Source organism: Botryllus schlosseri, chromosome 7, assembly GCF_051294905.1.
Source record: "Botryllus schlosseri isolate E-star chromosome 7, Bs_hap1, whole genome shotgun sequence".
Lineage (NCBI taxonomy): Eukaryota > Metazoa > Chordata > Ascidiacea > Stolidobranchia > Styelidae > Botryllus > Botryllus schlosseri.
The window spans coordinates 15,556,203-15,581,634 of NC_137242.1; the positions used below are offsets into that span (position 1 = coordinate 15,556,203).

General features: G+C 41.4%; 1 protein-coding gene and 1 long non-coding RNA gene across 3 annotated transcripts in view; both read left to right on the top strand.

The window, feature by feature from the left end:
- LOC145442453 (A.superbus venom factor 1-like) overlaps positions 1-25,432 on the top strand; it is a 160,987-nt gene that overhangs the window by 19,410 nt on the left and 116,145 nt on the right. For both annotated transcript variants that reach the window (XM_080320365.1, XM_080320364.1), the window contains exon 9: positions 17,001-17,139. In XM_080320365.1, the coding sequence (XP_080176491.1) occupies positions 17,001-17,139 (139 nt within the window). The remainder of the gene's footprint in view (positions 1-17,000; positions 17,140-25,432) is intronic.
- On the top strand, positions 6-14,783 carry LOC145442458 (uncharacterized). Its single transcript, XR_013916074.1, has 2 exons — positions 6-12,905; positions 13,137-14,783. It is a non-coding gene; the product is annotated as an uncharacterized LOC145442458 (long non-coding RNA).

The window sequence follows — 25,432 nt, forward strand, 5'->3', positions numbered from 1 at the left end:
ATATGTGTTTATCAAAGCAATTATTGTGCAAGAAAGTTGGTATACTTGGTAGTGACAGTTGCCGTAGTACAGGGGTACCCGAAGTTGGCGCCAGCACTAATTTATCATTTATTCAGTGTTCGAAAAATGCCACAATACAAAGCCCAATTTTATTACACTGTATCGCCCATCGCTGAGCTGCAATCGAGGAGTGTAGTCTGTTTCAGGACCGTAACTGCCACACTCCAAACCCCTCAATTAGGGGGGGGAGGGGCAAGCTCAGAGGGGACCCATAATTATTTCGTGAATGAACATAAATGATGGAGTATTTTTTGACGATTTGTGCGACATTAATACAAGAAAATTCGCGCTATGCACTAGTTGTTGCTGCCGAATTTCTTGATTATTGGGTGCGACGGCCCCAAGAAAAATTCCAGTGATTTATAAAAATGGGCATTTATTCGTCGGCCACACGCGCCACGGCGCAGTAAGACATGAAGTTTTAGGCCATGTTACATGCGACTCCGAGAAGTGTGCCGGAACGATCGGCAGCGAGAAAACCTTGGCCGAAAAGGACTGCCCTTATGCTGGCCGTGTCCATCGGCGCCTAAATCGTTTGCGCCTAATGTCCCTGTCCTGGTAATCTGAGCCCCACAAGACAAATGCCATCCCACAGAGAAAAATTATTTGCCAGTGAAGAAATAACAATTTGAAATCGCGTGCATCTTTTAGTTAAGTGCGTTTGGGTGATTTCAATATCTTTTGACATAGCAGACAGGAGGTCACGAACAATGTTTCCTCTAAGCTGTGCACGTGCGCAAATGCGCAGTGCTGACAGGGTATCTGCACACAGATAATCTAAGTTGCACACAAAAAATCCGAAGTGATGACCTTTTTTTAGTCGTTACGCCAGCGGCGGCTCGTGACAATATCGGGGGGGGGGGGCAAGGCCTGCAAGTGTCTTTTTATCAAGATGACCTCACAATGACGTTTTCCAACGTAAACAAGTAACTTAATGATGGTACGGTAACATGAATTTCCCGACAACAGTGATTTTTACGTATGTGCCACGAGAGGTCTGCCGGTGAGCTGTGACTTGAAGTGTGGTAACTGCATAAACGGCGTACGGAACAAAGATTCAACACGGTTCATGTTCACACTTGACCTGACTAATTATCTGCAGAAATGGAAATGACCATAACTCGGGAGATTGCATAAGCCTAACTGGAAAGGTCAACGAGTTCGGACACATACGCAATTGTTATCTCATAGATTGGGCCTGTCATATTGAATCCAAAACATCATTCTGAAGAACTAAGAATAGCAGCCTCGGAAATTCGGTCTCGGTACAGCATATAGGAGATTTTGGGCTTGAAACTGGAGACTGTAACACGACACATACGGCTTTATTGCTGTCTATTGGTCTGCTGCGAAATCGCGATTGGAAACATATTACCGAATAAATACGTGGATGAAAGCCGTAAACGTAGTACAATGTTACATGACATCATCGAGAAGTAGCCTCATGGCCCTTTTCAGTATGGTACACTGTCAAAATTAATACGAACAGACCAACACCGAATTTTGCGTAAAATTTACTGAGGAATAGGCTTATCAAGTGATCAGTTGTTAGCCGCCATCGAAAACGAAATAGCTATCGTGCTTGACAGAGGGTTGTAAGCAAATTGCTTTAAGGCAACAATTTCACGGTGAAATTGACATTGGAGAATATAAGATATAAGTAAATATTTGAATGCAAACCGAGAATGTTAGTAAACTGTTTCATGATATCATGATCTCATCACCTATCTCAGTATGGAATGTACAGTTAACGTTAGCACAAATACACCGGCTTTTGCGTGAAATCCATATCCATCTCTACCATACTCGACCTAGATAACGAAATTACTGCCCTAATCATTGAGTGTCAACCTTGAGACTTGGCACAGCGTTCGATACTAAAATCAAGACATACGTGCAAAAGCTTGTGACGGATCTAGGTAAGGAGCAACGTTAAAATCAATAGAGACCAATACCGGCTTTGCGTAAAATCTGTTTGCGATACATGACGGATCAGCACACACTCAACTTCGGAAACGGAATTACTACCCTAAACTTCAAGTAGAAACCCTGAAACTTGGGACAATGTTAAATACCACCATCACGACATGACATACCAAATTTCAAGAATTATCATAGTGGGAAACAACAGCAAAATCGACCTATACCAGCAAAGGTCGACTAAACGCATATGACGGTAACCGAGTTCAGACTAGATACGATTATATCACACCTTAGGGGCACAGACCTATTTTACCCCACTTGCTCGGTAATTTTATGAATAGGATAAAGTAAATCACCGTTTCTGTATTGTGCGCGGCTTTGAGAGAATAGACAGTGAAAGCTTGTTATGAGAGCTACCGGGGCATGCCCCGGCTAGGCATTTGCAAAGCGAAAATACAGAAGAGAATTCGATTTTCGCAGAGACTTCGACATATAACGGCATTTACAAGCGAAAGGCAGGAAGAAGACGATTTTCGCTGTGATTTCGGTATATATAGATTGCTGTGCGTCTATAAATGGTAAATAATTGTTATTGAACAGAATTGTAGGTGGGGCAATGCCCCAGTTGTCCTACAGGACGAGCCGCCACTGCGTTACGCACTGTTGTTCAAGTGTCTGCGCAGTGAGTTGGTGAGTGTGCGCAGATTCGTCAAAAATTAGAGGGAACATTGGTCTCGAAATAACATCATGTAACGAAGTCATTATACCAACGGGCCCACTCGAATATGTTTTATGAATATTTCGAGGCCATACCCTTTCCAAGACAACACGTCACTCAGCTTTACCGGTACATTCAATAACGTGGGCATAGAGAGGACAAATAAATTTGTAGCAATATATACGCAATACCCGATAGTTTTGACCGATTCAATCATGAATTATAGAAAATGTTCGCGCTTGGCGCGATTAGTCGATATAAAGTGACTCGCCAATCAACATAACGAATCTCATTCGCAAGTAGCGGTGAAAACGTACACCCTGATGGGGGTCTGGGGGGCGAAGCCCCTCAGAATATTGGTTTATCATCCTATGAGGGCCAAATCCCAACGTTTGTTCGGGGGGTGGGGAGGACTAAGTGCTGTTACGGCACTGGACTGTATATTGGGTTCGAACGCAATAGGTTTGGCACAATGACAAGCTTATTTATGCCCGAAAAAGAATATGATTTTTTCCTAGTTTATCAGTCGAACGGTCATCCAGGCCCAACAAACTTTCCAAATTCGCTCTTGAACCCGGAAACTCGACCTGACTTTGTCCATTACCTCAGCGTAGTCACCACAGCCGTTTTAAAATGCGCGAGCGCGAGACTATGCTATCTCGGAAAGTTGGCCCTGGCAGGAAAAAAAGGTAGGAACCACCGATTATAGTTGATAAAAACGTGGATCACATTTCATCGTCGCAGATTACAATGTACAGTAGGGGGTGTTTAAAAAATACTTTTTCGTCAGGTTACCTAAAAAACGTTGCACATCAAATTACATGAAACGATAAGAATACAAAATCTTTTGATTGTAGGAAAAATTGTGACGATTATTATGAGCCAAGGACGAGATTCCCCGAGCATCCTATCGAAGTATCGATATATACCCAAGTTCACTACATATAATGAAGGATAATCAAATTCCACTAAAAATAGAAACTATTTTCCATACGTCACAATTCACTTGCTGAAGCAGGGGTTCTCAGCCCTTTCTTGGTTGTCCCCGTGGCCCATTTTCCGGATTGAAAATGTGCTGTGGCCCACCTCTTATCTTGGAGTCGTAATCCTGTTCAATGCGTGGTAATCCTCGGCGCCGATATGCCTATTTCTCCCAAATATGTGCATTTTTCTCTGAATTTACTGATGATATTTAAATGTAGACCTTTCGGCCCATGAAATCGCGCAAAGCGCGACGAAAATTTTATTGTCTAATAAATATCCTCCAACAAATGACCAACGACATAATCTCGGGCCCCTTCGAGCTACCGCAATTGGGGGTTTGGGCGCAACAGTTACGGCCCTGGTAGATCATAGGCTAAAACTCTGTGTATATTATGATCGTCCGCTGCTCGTTTCGCGTCGCGAAACACAATGATCAAATCCAAGCATCCGCTGTGTGATTGGGATTTTAGTTCCACTATTGTGGGGAATAATATAATAATTCAGAGTCAGCTTCAAACAATTCCTTGGCGAATAGGGTACTACAGAGAAGTGGAGAAAGATTTATTTAATATGCATGCTGTACAATGCACATTGTATGCCTTGTACCAAATCAACTGAAGTTGCGATGTCAGAATATTCAATCCAATGATACAATCAATTCATGTGACTCTTACATTATGTACTATGATTTCTAGGGCGGACATTTCAAACCGACTTCAACGATTGATGCGCTCCGCTAAATCCTCAATCCATTACGATTCGTTGCGGTGGTGCAGATACCTCCACCAGAGGTTGCTAATAATTAGCAATGGCTATTATTATCTTACAATAATACAACTTGCCTAAGTACAGTAAATCTATACATCAATTAGACTTCATTCCGGGTTCATTGCACACCCCTTTCAACGGCATACGACATATGACCCTGCCGGAATACTTGGTTACTTCGACATTACCTTCCAGTTATTATATACTCGAAATTATTTCAGTTGCTGTTAGCCGTAGGTTGTCATAGCCAGTGGAAAAAGCCGCCGTTTCTCCCGTTTTCGACTTGAACATGCTGACTCCATACGCGCCACTATACGTCTCATCAGAGTCGGATGAAAAGCTTTACGTAGCCTACGTATAATTAAATGATATGAATATATTTTATCGATTAATATAACAAATATAACTAAACTTACATTGATTCTAAAATTTTCTAAATAGCTTTGTGGCCCACTCTTTGAGAACCCCCGTGCTAGAGTAATATAGGAGTGCTGAGCTGTAAAGCAAATAATATGATATCATAATATCGCAATGCATTGTGAAGAATACATTCACAAACTCCGTTTAGATTTCGTGAAATCTACATTGGTCCGTCTAAAACAGGGGTCTCCAACACGCGGCCCGCGGGCCGCATGCGGCCCGCGAGGTCCTATTTTGCGGCCCGCGACCTGATTTGAAAAAAATTCAGAAAAACGCTTAGTAAATCATGTTGAAACGCTAAAATTGATTTCAGTTGAAACATAATGTTGTTGTTTTTCAAAGTGAGCCATTCTATGTGCCCACTATCACTATTACTCACTAGTTGATACGGCTTCGGCATGGTAATATCATTCCATGGATGAAGAATTTGCTGGTACGAATGGGCATATTGCCTTGACGTGCAATGGCCCACTACTGCCAAGACCGAGACGCCTGCAAAACGACTTCGGGCGCTCCAAAAGACCATGCTTTACGAGGAGATAGTTGTCTAGCAAGTAGGCCTACCGTGTATAGCTAACCCCAATATTGATTCTTCAATCCATGGGTGGCCAATCTGCAGCAGTAGAAGGAAAATTATGCGGCTGTCGACACTTGTAATAACAACCCTAAGTTTTCACAGATACCCCCTGCATCAGCTGTATCTGGGAATCTGATCACATTGGCCGAGAAAGGATAAATATTTTATAGTAATATGTGAAACTATACTAATATTTATTGACGAAATTCACTCATGAACATGAAAAATTTTTCGCGCTTCGCGCGACTACAGATTGGTTCTCTGTGGCTCTTTACAACATAACTACTAACGATTTGGTGCGCATAGTAAGCCGATATGTGCATGTAGATTAGTTCGGAGTGTACCGGCAATGGACATGGACATGATAACGTGGGTATTTGGCCCCAGCTAGTTTATCACGACTAACCACCGGTATGCGGCCGCAGGCTACATGAGTACGCGAAATGCGGCCGTGAATTACAAAAATGTTGGCCACCCCTGTTTTAGCGGCTAAAGAGTGTTGTCATTGTCAGGTATCGTGTACAGCTCATAGTCCAAAATATAATGACATTGATGATCATGATACTTTTTGTTGTATTTGTGTTTGTTCAATAAAATATTAGTTCTTTTGTGGTGACTATAACCGTCGCCTATGTTAGAAAGCACAGCGTTGTAATAACGTAGAGTTATCAGACGTGGTTGTTGAACTGCGTTGCCTACTTTTATATCGATATTGATGTCATGCGGCCCGCGGCCTCCAGGAATTTGGAAAAGTGGCCCGCGACCTATTTTGAGTTGGCGACCCCTGGTCTAAAAGTACTTCTAGATATTGACTGTCACTTAAGAAATATATTTACCCGTATTTTACCTGCTTGTCAGTTTATTTCCTTTTCGTGGTTGTTAATTTAAGTGGGTAAAGTCCTCCATTTGACAATTATCTCACCATCCTTTTAGCGTAGCTATTTCAACGAAGCGGACTGATTTCCAGCTAATACATGTCATGTATTTTTTTCGTTAACTGGCGATGTCTTCATCCAAACTCCACCATAGGCCCATGTCAAGTAAGAACTCGAGTGCAACTCAAGTCGAGTCGTTTTCCATATTTAAAATAATGACTCGAGATTACGTTGAGTCACCGGACAATTGCGACCCGAGTTGGACTCAAGTCATTACGACCATGGCTATAATCTACTGCATTGAGGTGACGAGTAATGTCATAGCAGGTATTGTTGTCATCCCCAGTATCATATATATATAAATATATATATTTACCTATTAGACTACTTTGGTGGACATTCCTGTTTTGAAGCAGTTGGGCGACAATTATCGCCAACAGAAGGAGACAAGCTAGGCGGCTTGAAATAACTCGATTGGTTTTGGAATATCGATTCCGCGCTTTGTCACTGGTGATTTGCGGTTTATATCGCAGCGTTTAGAATATACACGAAATGTCCTCCAACTGCGGTCGCCCTAATTTTTCCCAACTTTTGCAATATCTAATAGACCACTTTAGTGGACATTTGTTACTTAGGGAGACAATTCGCCATTTTGAATTACCAGACCATGACCATTGCTGTTACTGAACTTAGGTGGACATTGACGTCGTATTATATGACAAGGTTCGGGAACCGGTTTCGTCAAAAGAGTCATTTACCAATGACAATCACTTATGACGTCACTATTTGAAATCCACGACGTCATCCTTGTACGATATCGATGATCGCGATATATAATTCGCCGTTTGTTAGTTTTTTATTCATGGTGTTTTGACTAATTTGGTAGTTTTAGAGTATGCCTATATTCATTTTTTGATTCCGTATTCACCGACTTTTAGCACAGCCCACTCCTAGGCTTTTATAAATCACCGCTTACGCGGATCACATGACGACGAGGAGCCTAGATAAACCTCCAACACTTGGGTAGGAATTCTCGTGTCGTCCTCAGCCGGACTCGAACCAACAACCCATTGGTGTTGCAGCTGTGGATTATACCAATGACCACGCCATTTCACCACGCACATATTTGCGTTTGAAAACTGCAGTGAAAATACGGAACATGTGTCTTTATAAGAAGCTACAGTTGGCCATGCTGCAGATTAGATCACCAGTTCTCTACGGCTAGTATGCAAATAACTACGACATTCAATAGCTACCTTGCTGCGATAGCAGATCTCAGTTACCATAAAATAATAAATATATTCATTTATTATAATCGACCCTAATATCCATCGGAAGCTTCTTGTTTCATGGACTTGGAGTGTATTAGCAGGTATAAGGCAATTTTCGGCTTAACGTAAGGCACACTTTTTGATCAATTATTACTAGTGCTGCAAGACAGAAACCTTCGAATAAAGACCACTTTAACATGTCTCTACCTCCTATCTCAGACTCTCGTCATGTTAAAGCCGCTTCAAATCGTTACGGATTAGCTGGAAATTAGTCCACTTCATTAAAATAACTCCATAAAAGGGTGGTGGGATAATTTTTTGAAATTAAGGACGACGAAAATGAAATGAGCTGACAAGCAGGTAAAATACGGGTAAATATATTTCTCCAGTGATAGTAACATGTATTTTTGTCGGACCAATTTAGATTTCATGAAATCAATCCCAGTTATGCAGGGCACACCGATGTCTCTCTGCCTTGATTCGAAGTTTTTACTGATTGCAAAGTCGCCATTCCTAAAATCTCATCCACAGAGACATCAATTGCATTCCTCAGCAACTCAGCGTTCGAATATTTCTCTGCCACTTGACATTGACTGATCCAGGGCGTAAATGATGCCGATTGCAATTGAGAATGGGCTATGCCAATGAATGGTATTTATGAGTTGAAAAAGCATTTATGGTACTTCACTTAGGCGTTGATACTAGAGCTGTGTATGTGCTGGAAACTTTGCGAGCTTCAGGGAAACGAAATGGTAACCCACTGAGCTTATAAAGCACATTAGATATTTTCTGGTCTTTCAATATCACCAGAACCCCCTTCTTGTCATAAAGTAATAAAAAACATTGGTGATTTAACACGATATATGGATACAATTAGTTATTAGATGGTATTCACCGAATGTGGAGGATGACATGAAAAAAGGACGATGACTTTTGATAGGAATAAGATCCGTCACGATGCCAATTAGTCTTATAATCCGCCTGTAAGAGTACTATAGGAGTGCTGCAGAGCAAATGATAGAATATCATAAATATCAAATTGTAGCGTGAAGGAATCCACCTTGGACCGATGAAGAATATAGATATTGACTATCACTTGAAAAATATATTTACCCGTATTTTGCGTGCTTATTGTGGTCGTGATTTTCAGTGTGTAAACTACTCTATTGGAAAATTATCTCACCATCGTTTTAACGTGTCTATTTCAATGAAGTGGACTAATTTACAGCTAATATGTGTCATCAATTTCTTTCATTTACTGGCGATGTAGGCCCTTGTCAAGATCAAAACAAGTCTAAGGGACATCCCTGCCTCTTCAGGCATAAATGGAACACGATTTTTGGTCATGTCGGTGTGACGAAATTGGTCACCGTAAATACTATTATTTCAAAAATGACCGAAATTTGCATTTCACTGGCCTCGGCTTCTACGCAGCGGGAAATCCAGCAAACCTAACCGAACATTCGCCGCATTCATAGACACGCCTAGATCTCCAATTCAATCACGCTCGCTAGTGAGAGCGTGGCGAGATAGCGTATAGTGGAATAATCCACAACCGCAAGACCAGCTGGTTGCGGTTTCGGGTCCGACCGAGGTCGACTCCAGAATTTGTACTAAGGTAATAAAGGATTATCTCGGCTTCTACGTAGCATCTCATTCGCGTAATCGTTGTCTTATGAAGGTAAATATGGCATAAAAAACATCGGCATGGTGTAAAATGTGAACAATGTAGTCGAGCACCGTGAATATCAAACAATAACGACCAAAATTGTTGCGGTACGCTATATTGCGGCGTGAGAATTGCTTTCATGAATCGCATCGATCTGATATCGTCTATGTTCACTGTTCATACTTTCGCAGTTGAAACACATTAACCTAGATTTACCGGCTCGGAGTCGAATGAATCTTCACTAATCTATACTAAAACAGTCAGAGTGGGTTTGTTGATGCAGCCATCCACCAGTAAAACCAGATTCGAAATAGTGAAGTCATGTAATATTGACCTTGATACCGATAGATTTCATTCATGTGTAATTTCGTAACTAAAGCTATATTTGTCGCCAATACTCCGTTGAATACGCGTTTTGTAAGGTATCATAAATGTTACGGGTAATGACCCTGCCCGATCAATTATAATTACAATTATCAACATGGCCAAAGCGTCAAACCCTGTATAAACCAATCCCAACCTATCTTCATTTCGAATTGCGAACCTCCTTGATTACCTTGGCGCTTGATGGGGTCATCATCATTGTAACCGAGGTATTGCACGCGACGTAATATGATTTAATAGGCTCCAGGCTCCGCCCATGTCTGCAGGCCTATGCTTCAAATCCCGCACTGATCATAAATGTCATAAAAAATAATTCCGGATTCCAGCCATTCACTTATTAAATTGTCAGCTTACTCTAAAAAAACACTGCACACCAAATTTGGTTCAATTCTAACAAGCATAGGACTCCGCAGATCAAATTAGAATTTTTAATTTATTAGGTAAAATTTTTAAAAAAATCAAATTTTTCTGCCAACCCCATGAAATTGTTGAGCTGTTTTCAAAGACGATGCAAAACAAATTTGACTCAATTCCGACCAGTAAAAGCGGAGTTATGTGAGTTTTTCGATTATAATCCTCGGATTATCCTGGATCGGTGGATCATCCGAGAAGTTCACGTTTTTCATAGGCGGGCTATCCGAGGTTCCGTCTCGGTCGTTCACACCACTGGGCCATACGAGGTACCGCTGCGTTCGTCTTCGGGCCCCGCGTAGACCGATACCCGATACGATCGTATCGGACTTTCAGCCGACTTGGAATCGGCCTTCAAAAAACAGTGTATAGCGCTTTTTTCACAGTTTTTTTAATCACCGATTTCTCGCCAACCGAATATCGTAGCAGGATAAATTTGGTACCGGCAGACGCGTAATTCGATTACGATTCCAACGATGCCCAGGAAATGGGGCTGGGACGCGTAGAAAAAGTTTTCTTCCAAAAACCCGTGATGGTACGCCAATACGGGTTACGCAATTGGTTTTTCGATCGGTCGGTATCAGAACAGACATCGAAATACCGATCGACAACCGCTGGTCCTAGGGGTTCGACAGAGTTATCCCCGTTTTCCTCTCGTCGAACTGAACGCGATGATATCCGATTCAGCGGCTTGGGACCCGGGGTTGGCCCGGTATTGGCGTTTGAAAAGTCGGTTTTTGTCTCCCAAAGGCTACCGAATTCGCAGAATATACAGATCGATCAGTAGCTTAGGAATAGCCTACTTTTATCACAAAAAATTTAACATGCCGCCTTACTTACAGAGATAGGCGCAATTCACAATGTTGAATTAGGTCGATGACTTTAGTGTTGTATACGTACGTGCGACCAATTGCGTGCCATCAACTGGTAAGGTCTCATGTCCGCTGTCACCGAGTGACTGAAGGATTAGTTTCAGCGTTTTAGCACTTTAGCAGGTTATAGTAAATGGACGTTACTTTGGAAGATGTAATAGCAGATGATGTAGAATGATGAAGATGATGTTATTAGCAGCTCATGGCCCCCAAGTTTCATGACAAGTATATTAGCATGAATCCTATAAACACGAATCTCATAAGAAAAGTTTAAGATGCAAACATGCCATGCGTGATGGAGTTACTTCCCAATCAGTGTTTTCATCGAACGATCCGTTGTGCGTATAGAAGAGTATTCTACATAGCTGCTGAATTCTGCGTACAAATAGCGTGTAAAAATGGATCGCCACGCCGACTCCATTTCCATGACAAAAAGTGAGTATTGAGTAAAGAATGCATTTCTCTTCTGTTGTGTTATATTTCACGCTAACTTTATATTTCGCGTTAACTTTATATTGTTTCCCGATTAATTTCAAATAGTTCAACTAGATAGTTTCTAAATATTGATAAATCGTATTTAAACGCTGTTTGAGAGAGCATATAGTTACGATAACATCTGCATTTTCGTTTCATTGATTCTTTTTAAAATCCAGTGTGTGGCCTATGCCTGATCGATACGATTGTCTCGGTCGTGAGACGGACGCAATTGTTCACTAACACGCCTCCTTTGATCTAAGATATCTGGCGTTGTACCGGTCATAGACGGTTACAGTCTTTTTGTAATGATAATTTTTATCAATACGCGTACATCAAGCTATATATCATATACGCGAGCAGCGTATAACCTGTTCAAATGCTGGTTGAATACAGAAAAACGAATTTTGCGCGTGTCGGTAAGACCAGACATGCAAAGTCTTCCCTGAACACGCTTCACCTAATCGGAGATATAATGCGTTATGATGGTCTTATGATGTTGCAGTACTGTGCTGTGGATGGCTTCTATCGACACACATGTACCCAGCCATTTATAAGCTATTTTATGATGATAAAACCTGTTAAAAGTGTAGGTTCTATACGGCAAAACATTACGTGGCTAACGATGTCGGCAGGCATGATTGAATTTTCACAAATGCCCGTCCGCCATGGCAACATATTTGCTTTTATGAGACTTTTAGGCACTTGCAAATTGTACAAGATAGCTGCAATTCAAAAGAATTCATTACTATCAATCTATTGGACACTGGCGTAGCAAAAAATTGCCAACGTGACTGGTGAGGCCGTACAAATGAGCCCGCAGACTTTGCCGTAATTTAGCTGACTGGTGTATATAATAACGCGCCATAAACAGCGATATCATAAGTTCTGGATAGGAAAGGACGTATGCCGATCATGACGCCAATAAATCGCACGTGGTGATGTGTATTGCCTTTCATATTGATATGAAAGAAACATCACTTATACTGCGTAGAAACGACGCCCGCGTGTCACCTATGTGAGACAATATACCCTGTATTATGATTGTCTTTCGAATTGGCAGATTTGCTAGATGTCTAATGCCATGGATAACAATACTTTATTCGTTATCATTAGTTATCATTGATCACAAAAACAATAGCTTAGTGACTGTGAAGTGGCTGCCGCGTTGTGTAATCGACACGCGGTGTGAGTCATCTTACGCAAACCGCAACACGCACGCTCAAATCGCATGTACGTCTGAGTTCATTACTTGATAACTGCATAAGGTAAACACGTCACTCAGGACTCTTTCGATAGATGATACAGCTGAGAATTCGGTCAAGCGATCACTATAACATAATAAGGATTAGAAATGGCGTCACGGCCAAATGAATACCAGTTTTCTCTTTTCTCAGATGAGAAATCGAGAACCCTCGGGATAATTAAACTATGATATCCCATCGCAGTCGCCGTCAAATTAGCTCAGTTGGTTGAGCATTGAAACGCAGAATCTGGCGGTACGTTAGGCGTTGGTACAAGTCCCGGGGTTCGGATTTTATGATCAGTTTTGTGAATCCACCCAAATTTTTGCATATAGGCCCGCCGTTCAGTAGCTCAATCTTGATGAAGCAACTTATCATGCTGCATTTTTGTTTTGAAATTTACTGAAGTTGTGTATCATCTCCAAACGCGAGTGTACTGTGCATGTAGTTACCAATTTGGCACTACATCGCTGCATTATTTTTCAGCCACTACAAACAATCGAGACGTCAAGATAGCTGGGAACTCACTCCAATGAATTTGCCGTCGAGCTGTTCAATGCGGACTGCGGAGGCTTCATATAATCAGACGCAAATGTGAATATCACTCCCTAGTCTGCCATAATGAGCAACGATGATGACGTTATACGCTCTGATCTCTTCAACATCAGTCAGTCAATATATGTAGTGTTGCCTTGCCTTGGCTTGAACTGACGGGGTCGTAATTGATACCCGAATCTGACTGCTTCTTACCGTGTTTTATAATAGGGAAACTAAAATATCTGTACTCGTGGAAATTATTAGTTAGTGCAACGTATACAATGTAGAATTGTGGGCTGTAAGCCTATACTGAGCGTTGTAACCGACGCATTGTGCGAATTCGATCCTCTGGTATTTAAAGCTGATACTAGGGATGGTGTGAACCCCTGAAAGGTTCAGGTTCGTGTGAACGCGAACCTTTTTAAAAGGTTCTGTGTGAACACGAACGTGAACCTCATGACGTCACGTGACGTCATATTGATAATTCCAACCCTATCTTTCAATGAAGTTATAGCCTATATTAATGTACACAATACCTAGCGACGACTTGGGCCACATAATGCAACAATTCTGAAGTACATATTGGCGTTTTAAACGTCGCTATATGTATCAACTGAGGCAATCAAAGGATATAATACTACCATAAAATCAATATCTTTCGTCGCTTTGCCAACAATTTTGAAGAGGACTTACCAGGGAATATACGCTTATCCCTTATCGGTCTAGGCCAGACCGGACAATGTATTCGGTGTCTGAGTATTGCTACATTGATATTGATCAGAGTGTAAAATGGGTTTCTATATTTGCTACCGATATTACCTCATTAAGAAGTTATACAACAGTAGCCAACTCCTCAATCGCACAGATTTGGTTTTAATGATGCAGTAAAGATATGAAGTCCAAAGTGACCCCATACGCCTTCTCGAATTTTTACATCAGAAAACGATATCAATCTTATTGATTGGTTGAATAAGTATCCTTCGCTGACTACGTATTTCGCTCGTGATGTTGTGTGATTGCGGGTCAAGCTCACAGCAGAGAGTCACTAAATATTCACAAACGGAAAACTGGATAATTCGCGCAAACTTTTGTAACAAAGCAAGTAAAACATATGAGATTGTCAAGGTGCATGCTCGTTTAGTGTTGATTTTGAATGCTGCCAGCGCCATGCATGGAGTGGCCCGCAGTTGAAATGCAATAGATTTGAACCAATGATGTTATAATGAAGTGAAAATTGCAATATATGAAAAAGGTTCACAGTGCAGAACCTACCAAGGTTCTGTTGTGAACGCGAACCTCTAAATTTCCGAAGTTCACACACAGAACGCGAACGTGAACCTCACGTTCACACCATCCCTAGCTGATACCATAATATGTTTGATAAGTGTTTGATTTGACGCTCTCCTGCCTCAGCATTGTGACGTTATGAAATGACAAAAACAAGTCAACTAATTTACTACTTGCACTTGGCTGCTTTTCAATCCTATGTTGCCACATTTCAGCCTGATCATAATTATTTGTTTATGTTAGCTTTTGCAGAGTCATTTTATCCGTGTATGTGATGACGAATAAACCAGCTCGATTTTTCTATCAACACTCCTGCATGGTATGAGCGGATGACATGAGCTACGTAGTTGAATTTAATGTAAAACGTATACGCTTGATTGATGTCAGGCGTTTTCGACTCAGATATGTGTTTCTGGTGACGATGATAGGGTGATTACAATAATTTATGGAATAAAACAAACTTACGAAAGTATGGAAAGCTGTTTGGGGTCACATAGTCCGTTGGACCTTGCGTATAATTCGAAAATTACGAGATATATTGTTATTTATTATGCTAGTTGGTGCTGTTCTCCTCTCTCTAGCAACGAAATTGTTGTGGATGTGGAGAGGGGATGATTACACCCGCGGCCATATTAGGTCACATTTTATATTCATCTGCTTTGACTACTGCGTTCTGAGCAATATATTATTCTTGTATAGGTGTAAAAGCCATAAATCCAGGGACTGTTACATAGCATCTCGCCTCACATTGATACAATTAAGAATCCTATATCTATTCGGTGATCGCCACTTTGACCGAATGTAGCACTTTTGACCTATGCAGTCTCCATTTAGATGCGACCACGTGGACCTGGTAAAATGTTTGTATAATTAATGATTGATTAGGTCTATAAAATATTGATAATTGCGGGTATATTGCTATAAATTTTGTATCCTCTCAGTCCGACTTCCTGTGCGGTATGTAATCAAACGATATTGAACTCGCCTATACGCAGGCTACTAAACTAAAAGAAGCGCACGATTCAAAATTGGTATTTTTTCACTGTTCAATAATAATTCGGGATGGGATGTCAGTTGCCCTGTGGGGTCCAGATTGCCACGACATGAATATAATGTGCCAGCACTTTAGGCACCCGTACAAATACATTTTTATATCGAAGTTTACGGTCAACATAAGGGCAATCCCTTTCGACTAATGTGTTCTCGCTGACGATCTTTTTGGCACACTTCTATGAGACCCATGCTCGCCCAAACTTCATATATCTTCTTACATCTTGGCGTGGTAATGGTCAACGCTTAGATGCCTACTTTCATAAATGATGCGTATTTTTTGTGGAGGAAGGGTGCCTAATAATCAAAACATTTATCTACATGAAATCGCGTATAGTGCGAGCAGAATTAAAAAGATGCAAAAATTTTCAAATATTAATTGTTCATTCACGAAATAATATTTGGCACCCTTAATAAATACCGCGCTTCGTAGTTTCATCATTCTCCTCTTTGTTCAATATCTCGCAATGCATCTTTTGTACCGCACTGTTCATTGTCTGGCTTGAGCGGAAACAATAATTTGAGCTAAATTAGAAATAAAAGTCGGGTGTCCGCGGAGGCTCGAGACGGTCCAAAGGGGGTCCGCAAGGACATAAAAGGTTGAGAATAACTGACGTAAGGTATATTCCTTATGCTCGCAACTGACAGAGCATCTTCAAGCGGCCTTGACACAAGCAAATCAACGACCTATCAGCTCAATATATTGGGTGCGAGAAATACTACAGAATATTTATCATGCTATAACCAATACATATATTTGATGGAGCTGTATTAAGGTAAAGCCGTAATTCTTTTTCACAATGTGTATCACGAGTGTTGAACAACATGTAACAATGATGTAGTGCCTTTTCGTCTATGCTAAGAGCTAATAAGGGCCCAAATATTAGGAGTCGACATTAAAATCGTACTACCCGCGGTGTCTACCAAAATCGCAACTAGAACTCATGTTGAGTCATCACAATGGTGGTCAGCATTTTTTGTGTCGTCATTTTTTAACACAGTGTATAAATGCTTAAAATCCCTATATATACCGGAATGGTTCGAACTGAGTGAATCCTAAACAAAAACTATCATGTATGCAAAGCGGTGTCATTTTATACACGCGAAAAGTGGAAGAAAATCCCCCCTATTGGTTGTCGACTTAATGCCACTTTTCAAAATACGGGGTTTATACAGGGGTCAAAATGTCGCCATTGTAACTCTAAATTCCTGCTACTTCATGGCTTGATTTCTTTTGTAAGGGGCAAATGAGGGACTAATGAGCGTGGTCCCAAACGGATTTGCTTAACAGACGATAACAACTGAGGGAAAAATGTCGCCAAGAATTAGGGGGACACAAAATTGTCTCCCTATTTTTTTCGTCCCCCAACTGCTACAAAAATAAGTACGATTGTCTCCCAAAGTAGCCTAATAGGTAAATTGAAGACGTCATAAAGTGTCTTTCTGTCTGCACTAATGAGCTCAAGTATTGCACAGCCCGGTCAGCTACGGCCTCGGGATGCTGGGAAAGGACTGAGGAGAATTCGAACAAGAGATGCTCCTACGCGTTCCGGAATGTCATGGCCAAGTCTCATTGAAGCAGGAGCTACGATATCTGTTTCAGTGTCTGTCCGAGGTGCGGCGATGTGAATGAATGACCTTTACTGTGAACATTAACCCAAAGGCCTATACATATTATATATATGTTCAATGATCATATACACGCGGTTCGAGACAGCGACATTCTAATTATCATGGCACTCATAGGCAGGGCATGGTATGGTATGGTATGGAACGAGAATTTTCCATGCTCCATACTTGTCTTACTCTCTCCATACCATACTTGTAATTTTCCATACCATACCAACATCGTTCCATACCATACTTGATACATATTCCATACTTTCAAATACTTCAATATCATAAGTAAAGTACTACCTTTTTTAGCACCGGTATTATTGATATTTCGGATGTCATTATTGCTTAAACTAGCCATGATGTGAATCTAACTCCTGGTAATAGTTTCACAGAGTCTGTTTTGGTGAGGTTTAGTTCACATTGGTGAGGTGCCGTGTACCTCTACTCTACAGCTTCCGCGAGCAAATTGAGATAGTCAGCAGATTGTTATCTATACGACCGTCCATAAAAGGGACTGGCAACATGCGCCCCGCAACGAGATTTTGTCCGGCCCGCGGACAGTTTCCCGTCTTACATGATAATGTGGCCCGCCGCCCCAGTCTGCCGAGATTCCCCACTACTTGCCTAAACGTCAAATTTTAGTGACCGCATGTTATTACATAGGTCTGCGCCACTGCGCAGCGTGCGAGAGTGGAGCTTACGGGTAAGTTCTTAGAAGCGAAAAGACTTGCATTATCGGCATTTACGATGTACTCAACCCTAATGAATTGATATCTTGGTAAATTTTGGGTAAAGGGGCTTATCAATCGCTTTGATATCTTAATTAAGGATTGCACTATGAGTTAGTTGATCAGAGAGAAGCAGACATGGCGGTGCCTGTATGACAATGCTGTTCTCAAATCCACATTGTATTTTCATTATCGGCGAGAAATGACTTTGAAGTGACATTGCTGTCGATAAAATACATTCAATAAATACGATTTATATTCCTTGTATGTATGGGCGAATAATTTATCCATTCAGTAGCCTAATCGGGCCGCCAAGTAGGCTACTTAATTTTCCTATATCAGGCCCGCCGACTAGAGAAGTTGCACGCCCCTGCTCCATAAGAATATTATCGCATTTCCGGTACATTGGCATGAGGCACGTTCAAGTTTGAAGTAAATACTCGCAAAATAATTAATAATATAGGCGCACCCATAAAATATCCCAGCTGCAGGCGATCAATACTGCAGCGATCTGCGTGATTATTAGTACAGTATTTGGTTGTGTTTGGTGTGGCGAGAATTTCAAACTAAATCTACCCCACTCCCTGATCTATAATCCTAATGCGAGAGCGTTTGAAATATGACCAATAAGATATCTCGGTATGTAAATAGTATAAATGTGCGGATGTTTCAGAAGAAATGTAATTATCAATCTTATTGAGCATTGAGTACGTTGCATCATGATTGCTTGTAAGCTCTCGTCACTCAAGGAATGAGGTAGTTGGAGTAGCCAACATTACCAATTATTGCGTCACATGATAGACTATGCTCGGAGATGTCGTGTCTAGACTCAATGGAACAGGGGTTCTCAACCCGCAGACGTATATTTTGCGGCCCGCGACGTCTTTCATTATAAACACAATTACTAATGACACCGTATTGTTACAAATTAATTTAGATACTTAGCTCTTTTATCGCACCGTCTCTGTTTCGTTTGATTACTCATTCTTGACGACAGTGGTTCTCAAACGGGGGGCACGCGCCCCTTTTGGTGCGTGAAGCATCTGAAGGGGGCGCGAAGCTGCGGTCAACTGGAAAAAAATTTCGCGCTATGCGCAATTTATCCCCAATTCATAGTTATTTCTCTGTGTATAGTCCGAATTTCATATTTCAGAATTCTCTAATCAACGGCTATAACCTTCCATGCCATCAAACTAGCCGTTTGTATTGCTAGCATTCTGGTTGCATTTTGTTATATGACGATAAGGGGGCACGAAATTTTTCCCTATCAAAAGGAGGGGGCGTGACTAAAAAAAGTTTGACAACCACTGCTTCAATGTGCTCTCGTTTCTTGATATATGCTCGACTTCAGATTGTTATTGTTTTGAATCGTTATTCGGCTGGACTCTGGTTCAAGAGAATCCCACTACACTTCTAGGCCTACACTTCGAAAGAGTGTTTGACTCACTGCGAACGGTTGTTGAGATTGCCGGTGACGTTACAGAAGCATCGTTTAAAATTGCTTCGAATATCGCTAAACCCAAGAAATCTGATATAGAAGGTGTGATTTCAATAAAATCGTAACATACTTTGCGAATATTTGCTGTTTCCGGAACTTAGCAGCAAGGACAACATCACCTGACAAATTTCGAAGATACAATCGTCTGATTCAATCCTGACCAGACGAGTAACATCAATATCAGTCAATCTTTTTTCGCCTGTTCTGAAACACGTTGCCGCGTAGACTACTTTTATACAGCCTTGGATGAATCCACCGACATTGTATAACTAATTATCTGGTTGAATTTTATCAGAGTGGACATATGCAGAGAAATGTTGGCTGGGCAAACGTGGGGAGGGGACCAGCGAAAAATATCAACTTGACAAAGCTGACTTCTGTAACTATTGGTACATGGCCCCAGGCATGAACGGAAAGGAGAAAGGTTGATTGGTTTGCTCAGAAATGCCCCCAAACACCAGACTTCTTCTCATATCACTCAGAGCTCAATGTGATAATGGTCTCTGTAAAAGTTATAGTAATTTTATACTTGCTCGACCACGCATTGGAACAGAGAGTTCGGCTCTCTGGTGGAAGGATTTGAAGTTGCATATACCGACTTGACAACGAATGTAATGCACGCTCCATGAAGGGATTTACATGCGCCGCTAGAAGATACATATTCTTACAAGCAGCAGCTGCAAACTTACGAACGCTGTCCATTATTACTTTATAATGCATAGAAATGTACTAAATGCCGGTATACGACTGGTAAATAGACTACAATAGCCTAAATTTAATAGTAGCCAATGAATACAAGGTAGCATTGTTCTGCGGCCCGCAGCGTCTTTTGCTGTTAAAATGCGGCCCGTTATACAAGGGAAGTTGAGAGCCCCTGCAATAGAAGATCAACATTACTGTTGTCATTATTACATCACAAAATCACGCCATTCCAAGTGCTCCTAAAACCGTTGCACAAGAGTGTATTTGATCCTACACAGCGTTCAATAGTTCACGTTCACACATAATAAAAGCGATCGTATTCCGTGAACAGCGAACAACGTACGGTACGCTACATGAAGCTTGCACAGATCACGATAACATGTATAAAACACCAAAGTATGGAAGTATGGAAATGTCGTTCCATACCATAGATTAAAATTTTCCATTCCATACCATACTTGCATTGTTCCATATTCCATACCAAAATATCGATCCATACCATACCATACTTCCATACCATGCCATACCATACCATGCCCTGCTCATAGGCAAGGCAGGAAAGGGTACGGTGCAGTTCGATTCGGCGAAAATTACGAAATCACGGCGCGGTACAAAACGACGCTGAATTTATCGAAGGCTACCGTACAGTAGGCTACTTTTCTGCTAACTTGTTGTAGCGGAGGTGGGAATGCAGATCAGTATTACAATGCAGTCGTGCTGTGTGCCATTGGCATGTCATCTGCTGTGTCGAGAATTGATATGCTACCTAAATCGTGGCCCTGGCACACGAGACCGATAAGGAGATAAAAAGAGCCGCATGCATCAATTTAAAGCAATGTTTCTCGAACTTGCTGAGCTACCGCCCCCTGAACAATGAATACAGTTCTAGCGCCCCTCGACCCCCTACACCACGCCTAAATCATAAAACGTAAGTTGTTCTGCATTTATTACAGCTAAATGAGAGCGATGAAGCTGGTGTGTTTTTATTATCATCATCCTCGTTTGTCGTGTTTGAGTTTCGATAAGAACAATCTCATTCTAAAATCTCCTGTCTCCACGTCCCGTAGTAGCCTACCATCAAGTATGTTTTCGCTGTGGTGAGTCACGGCACTGACAACACGTTTTATTAAATATGAGCGGGGAAGGGCAACGGCGAAAAAGTCAACCCAACCCCAGTGACAGTATGCTATTTTTGTTTGATTTAATTGGGTAATGTGTATCCAGAATGATTGATTGTAGATATTGAACTTGGGTTAAACTCTCAAAATTTTTCTAATCGGCTCATCAATCATATCATGCTCGGAAACTTTACAGAATGGATAGATTATTCGATAACGAATTTCTAATTGGTATATATCCTGGAATCAAATCACTATACCCTAGTGCAGTTTTCTGAGATGATTGATTTATGTTTCTCTATCAAAACCGGGTATCCGAGCTGGACCGGTTGCTCATGCAAGTTTGAGAATAGGCCATTTGTAGGACTTCAATCACGTGACTAGATACGCATAGCAACCACAAATTGGTTAGCAAGCTACTTTCTCGGGCACCTGCTTCCAGTGTTTAATATCGCATACTGTACTGTGGATTTCTGGTTGTAAACGTTTCGGAAATTTGTTGTGGAAGTAATCAGAGATTCACCTATGGTAGACGTCAGTCCTGTTCAAAGCATTTCGAATGACATCGTCAGAATTACGCAGAAATCCCTCGGTAACGTAGTCGTATTACGGTACTCAACTCTGATCATAGGCTATGTAGGCTACTTATATTCTGGCATTTGAAGTAGAGCGATTGGTATATATTCTGGTAAGAGTATTTGTTAGTTCAAGCAGTACTGTTTGTCTGTTGTGGAGCCTGATTTTGGATGGAAGATATGACTAAAGCAGCTGGGACCCGCAAGGATCAGGATATACTGTATGCTCTGCTGTCGTGCTGACATAAAACAATGTCGCTGAACACATCGGAAGTATCTTTTGGGAGAACCTGACATCAGGACTAAACAAAGCAGTGCACTTCATTGTTGCCTTATACAATGCTGATTTTATTAGCACTACTTCGCAACTGCGATGGAAGTGGATTTGGAAAATGACACGCGATTTTGACAAATAGTTGATGTCACATGTGCGCTATTTAGGGAACTAAGAGAAGTAACTATCAAATAAATCTTAGAGCAGCTCAACCGCAGTGACACGATCGGTCATCCTATACCCAGAGGTGGTCAGCGTAGTCATTGTTGGGAACCGAGTAGAAGTAGAATGTAACTCCGTAATTTATGCTCCAGTACAAGTAGAACTAATTACTTCCAAGACAGGTTAAGAGTACTACAAGTGGAAGTAGAAATAAATTTCTGAAATTCGTTACATGAAGTAGATTTGGTTGAGGGTTGCTTAGTTTTAGAAATTTATGCCAGGCGACAACTGTTAACATTGCACGGTGCATCTTCTTGATCAACGCAAAAGAGTAATGGCACTACAAATAGGTGCAATTTTCAAAAATTGATTTAGTTGCCGTGGTACTGGGGCTATTATGCCCAGGTTTTATGACAACCTCACGCTTGAAGAGGAGGCAATCATGCGCCAAAGCTACTTTCTAGTTGACAATATCTCAAGTCTGACAAAAAGATACTGCCTAAAAAGTGTCAAGTAGAAGTGGGAGTAGCCTAAACTCATAATGACGCGAGAACTTAGGTAAAATAGTACTTCGCTGCTGACCCCCTCTGTATATTGGTTCAACCAACTCAGAAACACCCTCTAAAGACGACGAACATTGTTTTTTTTGCATTGACTTCGTAATATTCTGAACAAATTATATTCTTTGCTTCATTGAATTTACATATATACTTGGAAAGAAGTGCAATTTATTAATTTTTGTTTTGCATTCGATACCCAGAGCATAAAAAATAGTTGAAGAATGCATGTCAACCTTCTCAAGTTCAATAACTGCCGACACTTTATGCCCATGTCTTTTCCTCTGCCTCCATAGCCACTTGTCTAGACTAGGGTTACCATATTTTTGTTTCACCAATTCCGGACGCTCTTCAGCGCCCACTAGCGGATTTCAAAGTAAATTGTGAGCACATTGTCGACCAATATGACGTCACACCAGCAACGCTTTGTCTTTCGACTAGAGGTGGTCACGATCCGGTTGGGGAGTATGTGGTTGTGTATTGTAAGATGTAACCAGGGCCGAAGTCACATTTTTTCAGCCCCCTCCCACCCAAATAAACACTGATCTTGGGCCCACTGTAGGGTATTCGATGCAACTTCTGGGGGCTTACTATATGCATCTGGTCGTTAAATTATTTGAATGAATTGTGTCAACAATATTGGTTCTTCCATATAATACTGTATAATTTGGATCCTCTCTCCACCCACATGATCAGAGTTGGCGGTAGAGCTGGTGGAGGATGATGACTTCGAAAATGCAAGTAGCGTAAATGTAGGTTACATCGTTAAGTCATGTTCATATCATGCCCTTCACCCAAGAAAAAATACGCAAGATTTATAAAAATGGGCATATCGGCGTTGGTCATTACCGCGCCACGTAACACCGAGATATAAAGTTTTGGGTAATGTAACATGCGACTCCAAGAGGTGTGCCAGAACGAACTGCAGCGAGAAAACCTTGGCCGAAAAGTACTGGGCTTATGCCGATACATATAAGTTTAATTGTCCATAGGCGCCTAACTGACTGGCGCCGAATGTTCCTGTCTTGGCAATCTGAACCTCACAAGACAAATACCATCCCGCACGGAAAAATTATATGCCAGTGAAGAAATACCAATTTGAAATCGTGTGCGTGCTATCGTTTAATACGTTTATGCGATTCTACATTTTTTGATATTGCGGCGGTCACGAAATAACATCATGTAACGAAGTCATACCACCGAGTCCGCCCGCCCGAAGATGTTTAATTATTATTTACGGGCCTTACAGTTTCCAAGACACCTCACTCAGCTCTACCGGAAAATCTGATTACGCGAGCAGAGAGGACAAGAAATTGATAGCAATATAAGTAGTGTTATGATCTACTTTTGTTACGCACCAATCACAGAAGGCCACGTCACCTTAATTGCCACGCCTACATTGCCACATCATCCGCCCATTGCCGCACCTATGGGACGCCCCTTGCCACATCATCCACCCATTGCCGCACCTATAGCACGCCCATTGCCACATCATCACCCGCGCTCATTGTCACATCATCATGATTATGCGTACTGAGCTGTTTTTGAGAATATGAATTCTCGCGTAATACACTAAACGTTGAACTAGATTTCATAACGTCATCACAGAGGAATCAGCCAACTATCTTGATCTAGGTTGTAGGTTCGAACCCTGTAGTCATCGCATTTCATACGATTCAGCGCTTTTCATGTCTCCTAACACTTTACTCAGTCTCATTGAAATAGCATTGTATAGTGTACGAGTTTATTTTATTTCGAAAAAAGAGCATATCAATGATATCGTTGATCGTTATTGCGTCGATTCGCGTGCTGAAATCCTCCAGATCGGTTGATGTTCCGAGATGTGCAAATTGTAGCTTCCGTTCATTCCCGTCATAGCAGAGGTAGAGTTCATGCATGGGTAGGGTATGGTGTCGTCACTTGTAACTGTTGCGGTTGGTGATGATGTGAACCCAGAGAATGTCGGTACAGTTGCAAGGGATTGCCTGGCGGAGACATCGATCCTATCACGCCCTGTTCATTTTTACAGGCGGTCTCATACACTTTGGTGCGTCTGAAGTAAAATTTCAGCGTCGTTGTTTGCTATAAGCCGGGAAATTAGAGTCGCTGCTTCGCACCATTTTACAGGCAGTCTCACACACTTTGCTGCATCTGAGCTTCATACTAATACATGCATAATTTTTGCATGACGAGAATACGGGTGATACGCTCAATAAACGCCGGAGGCGAGTCATTTAAACCTTGTTGCTAGATAATACCGCATTCGGCTACGACAAAGTTGCCCTGCAACAAAAAATAGAAGCCCTAATGATCATGCAGAGGAAAGTTCAATTAAACATCGAATTATTCGAATAGACCAGTGCTTTTCAACCTGTGTGACGGTTCGCACTCGTGCGAATGAAAATAAATGCAGTGCGAATGACGAAGATGGTGCGAACGGTGCGAATGAAAATCCCGGATGAGTGCGAATGACGAAGGTGGTGCGAATGGTGCGAATGAAAATCCTGGATGAGTGCGAATGAAAATCGTGAATAATAATTGTTAATTTTTATGACCTGGAATACCTAATTAGAAATTCAAGGGTAGTGTAACTTTTGTTGTTGCGACGCAATTGTAAAAACTTGTTTAACTTACGACCCACCATACTAATCGTAGCTCTCCCAGGCCGTCATGAATT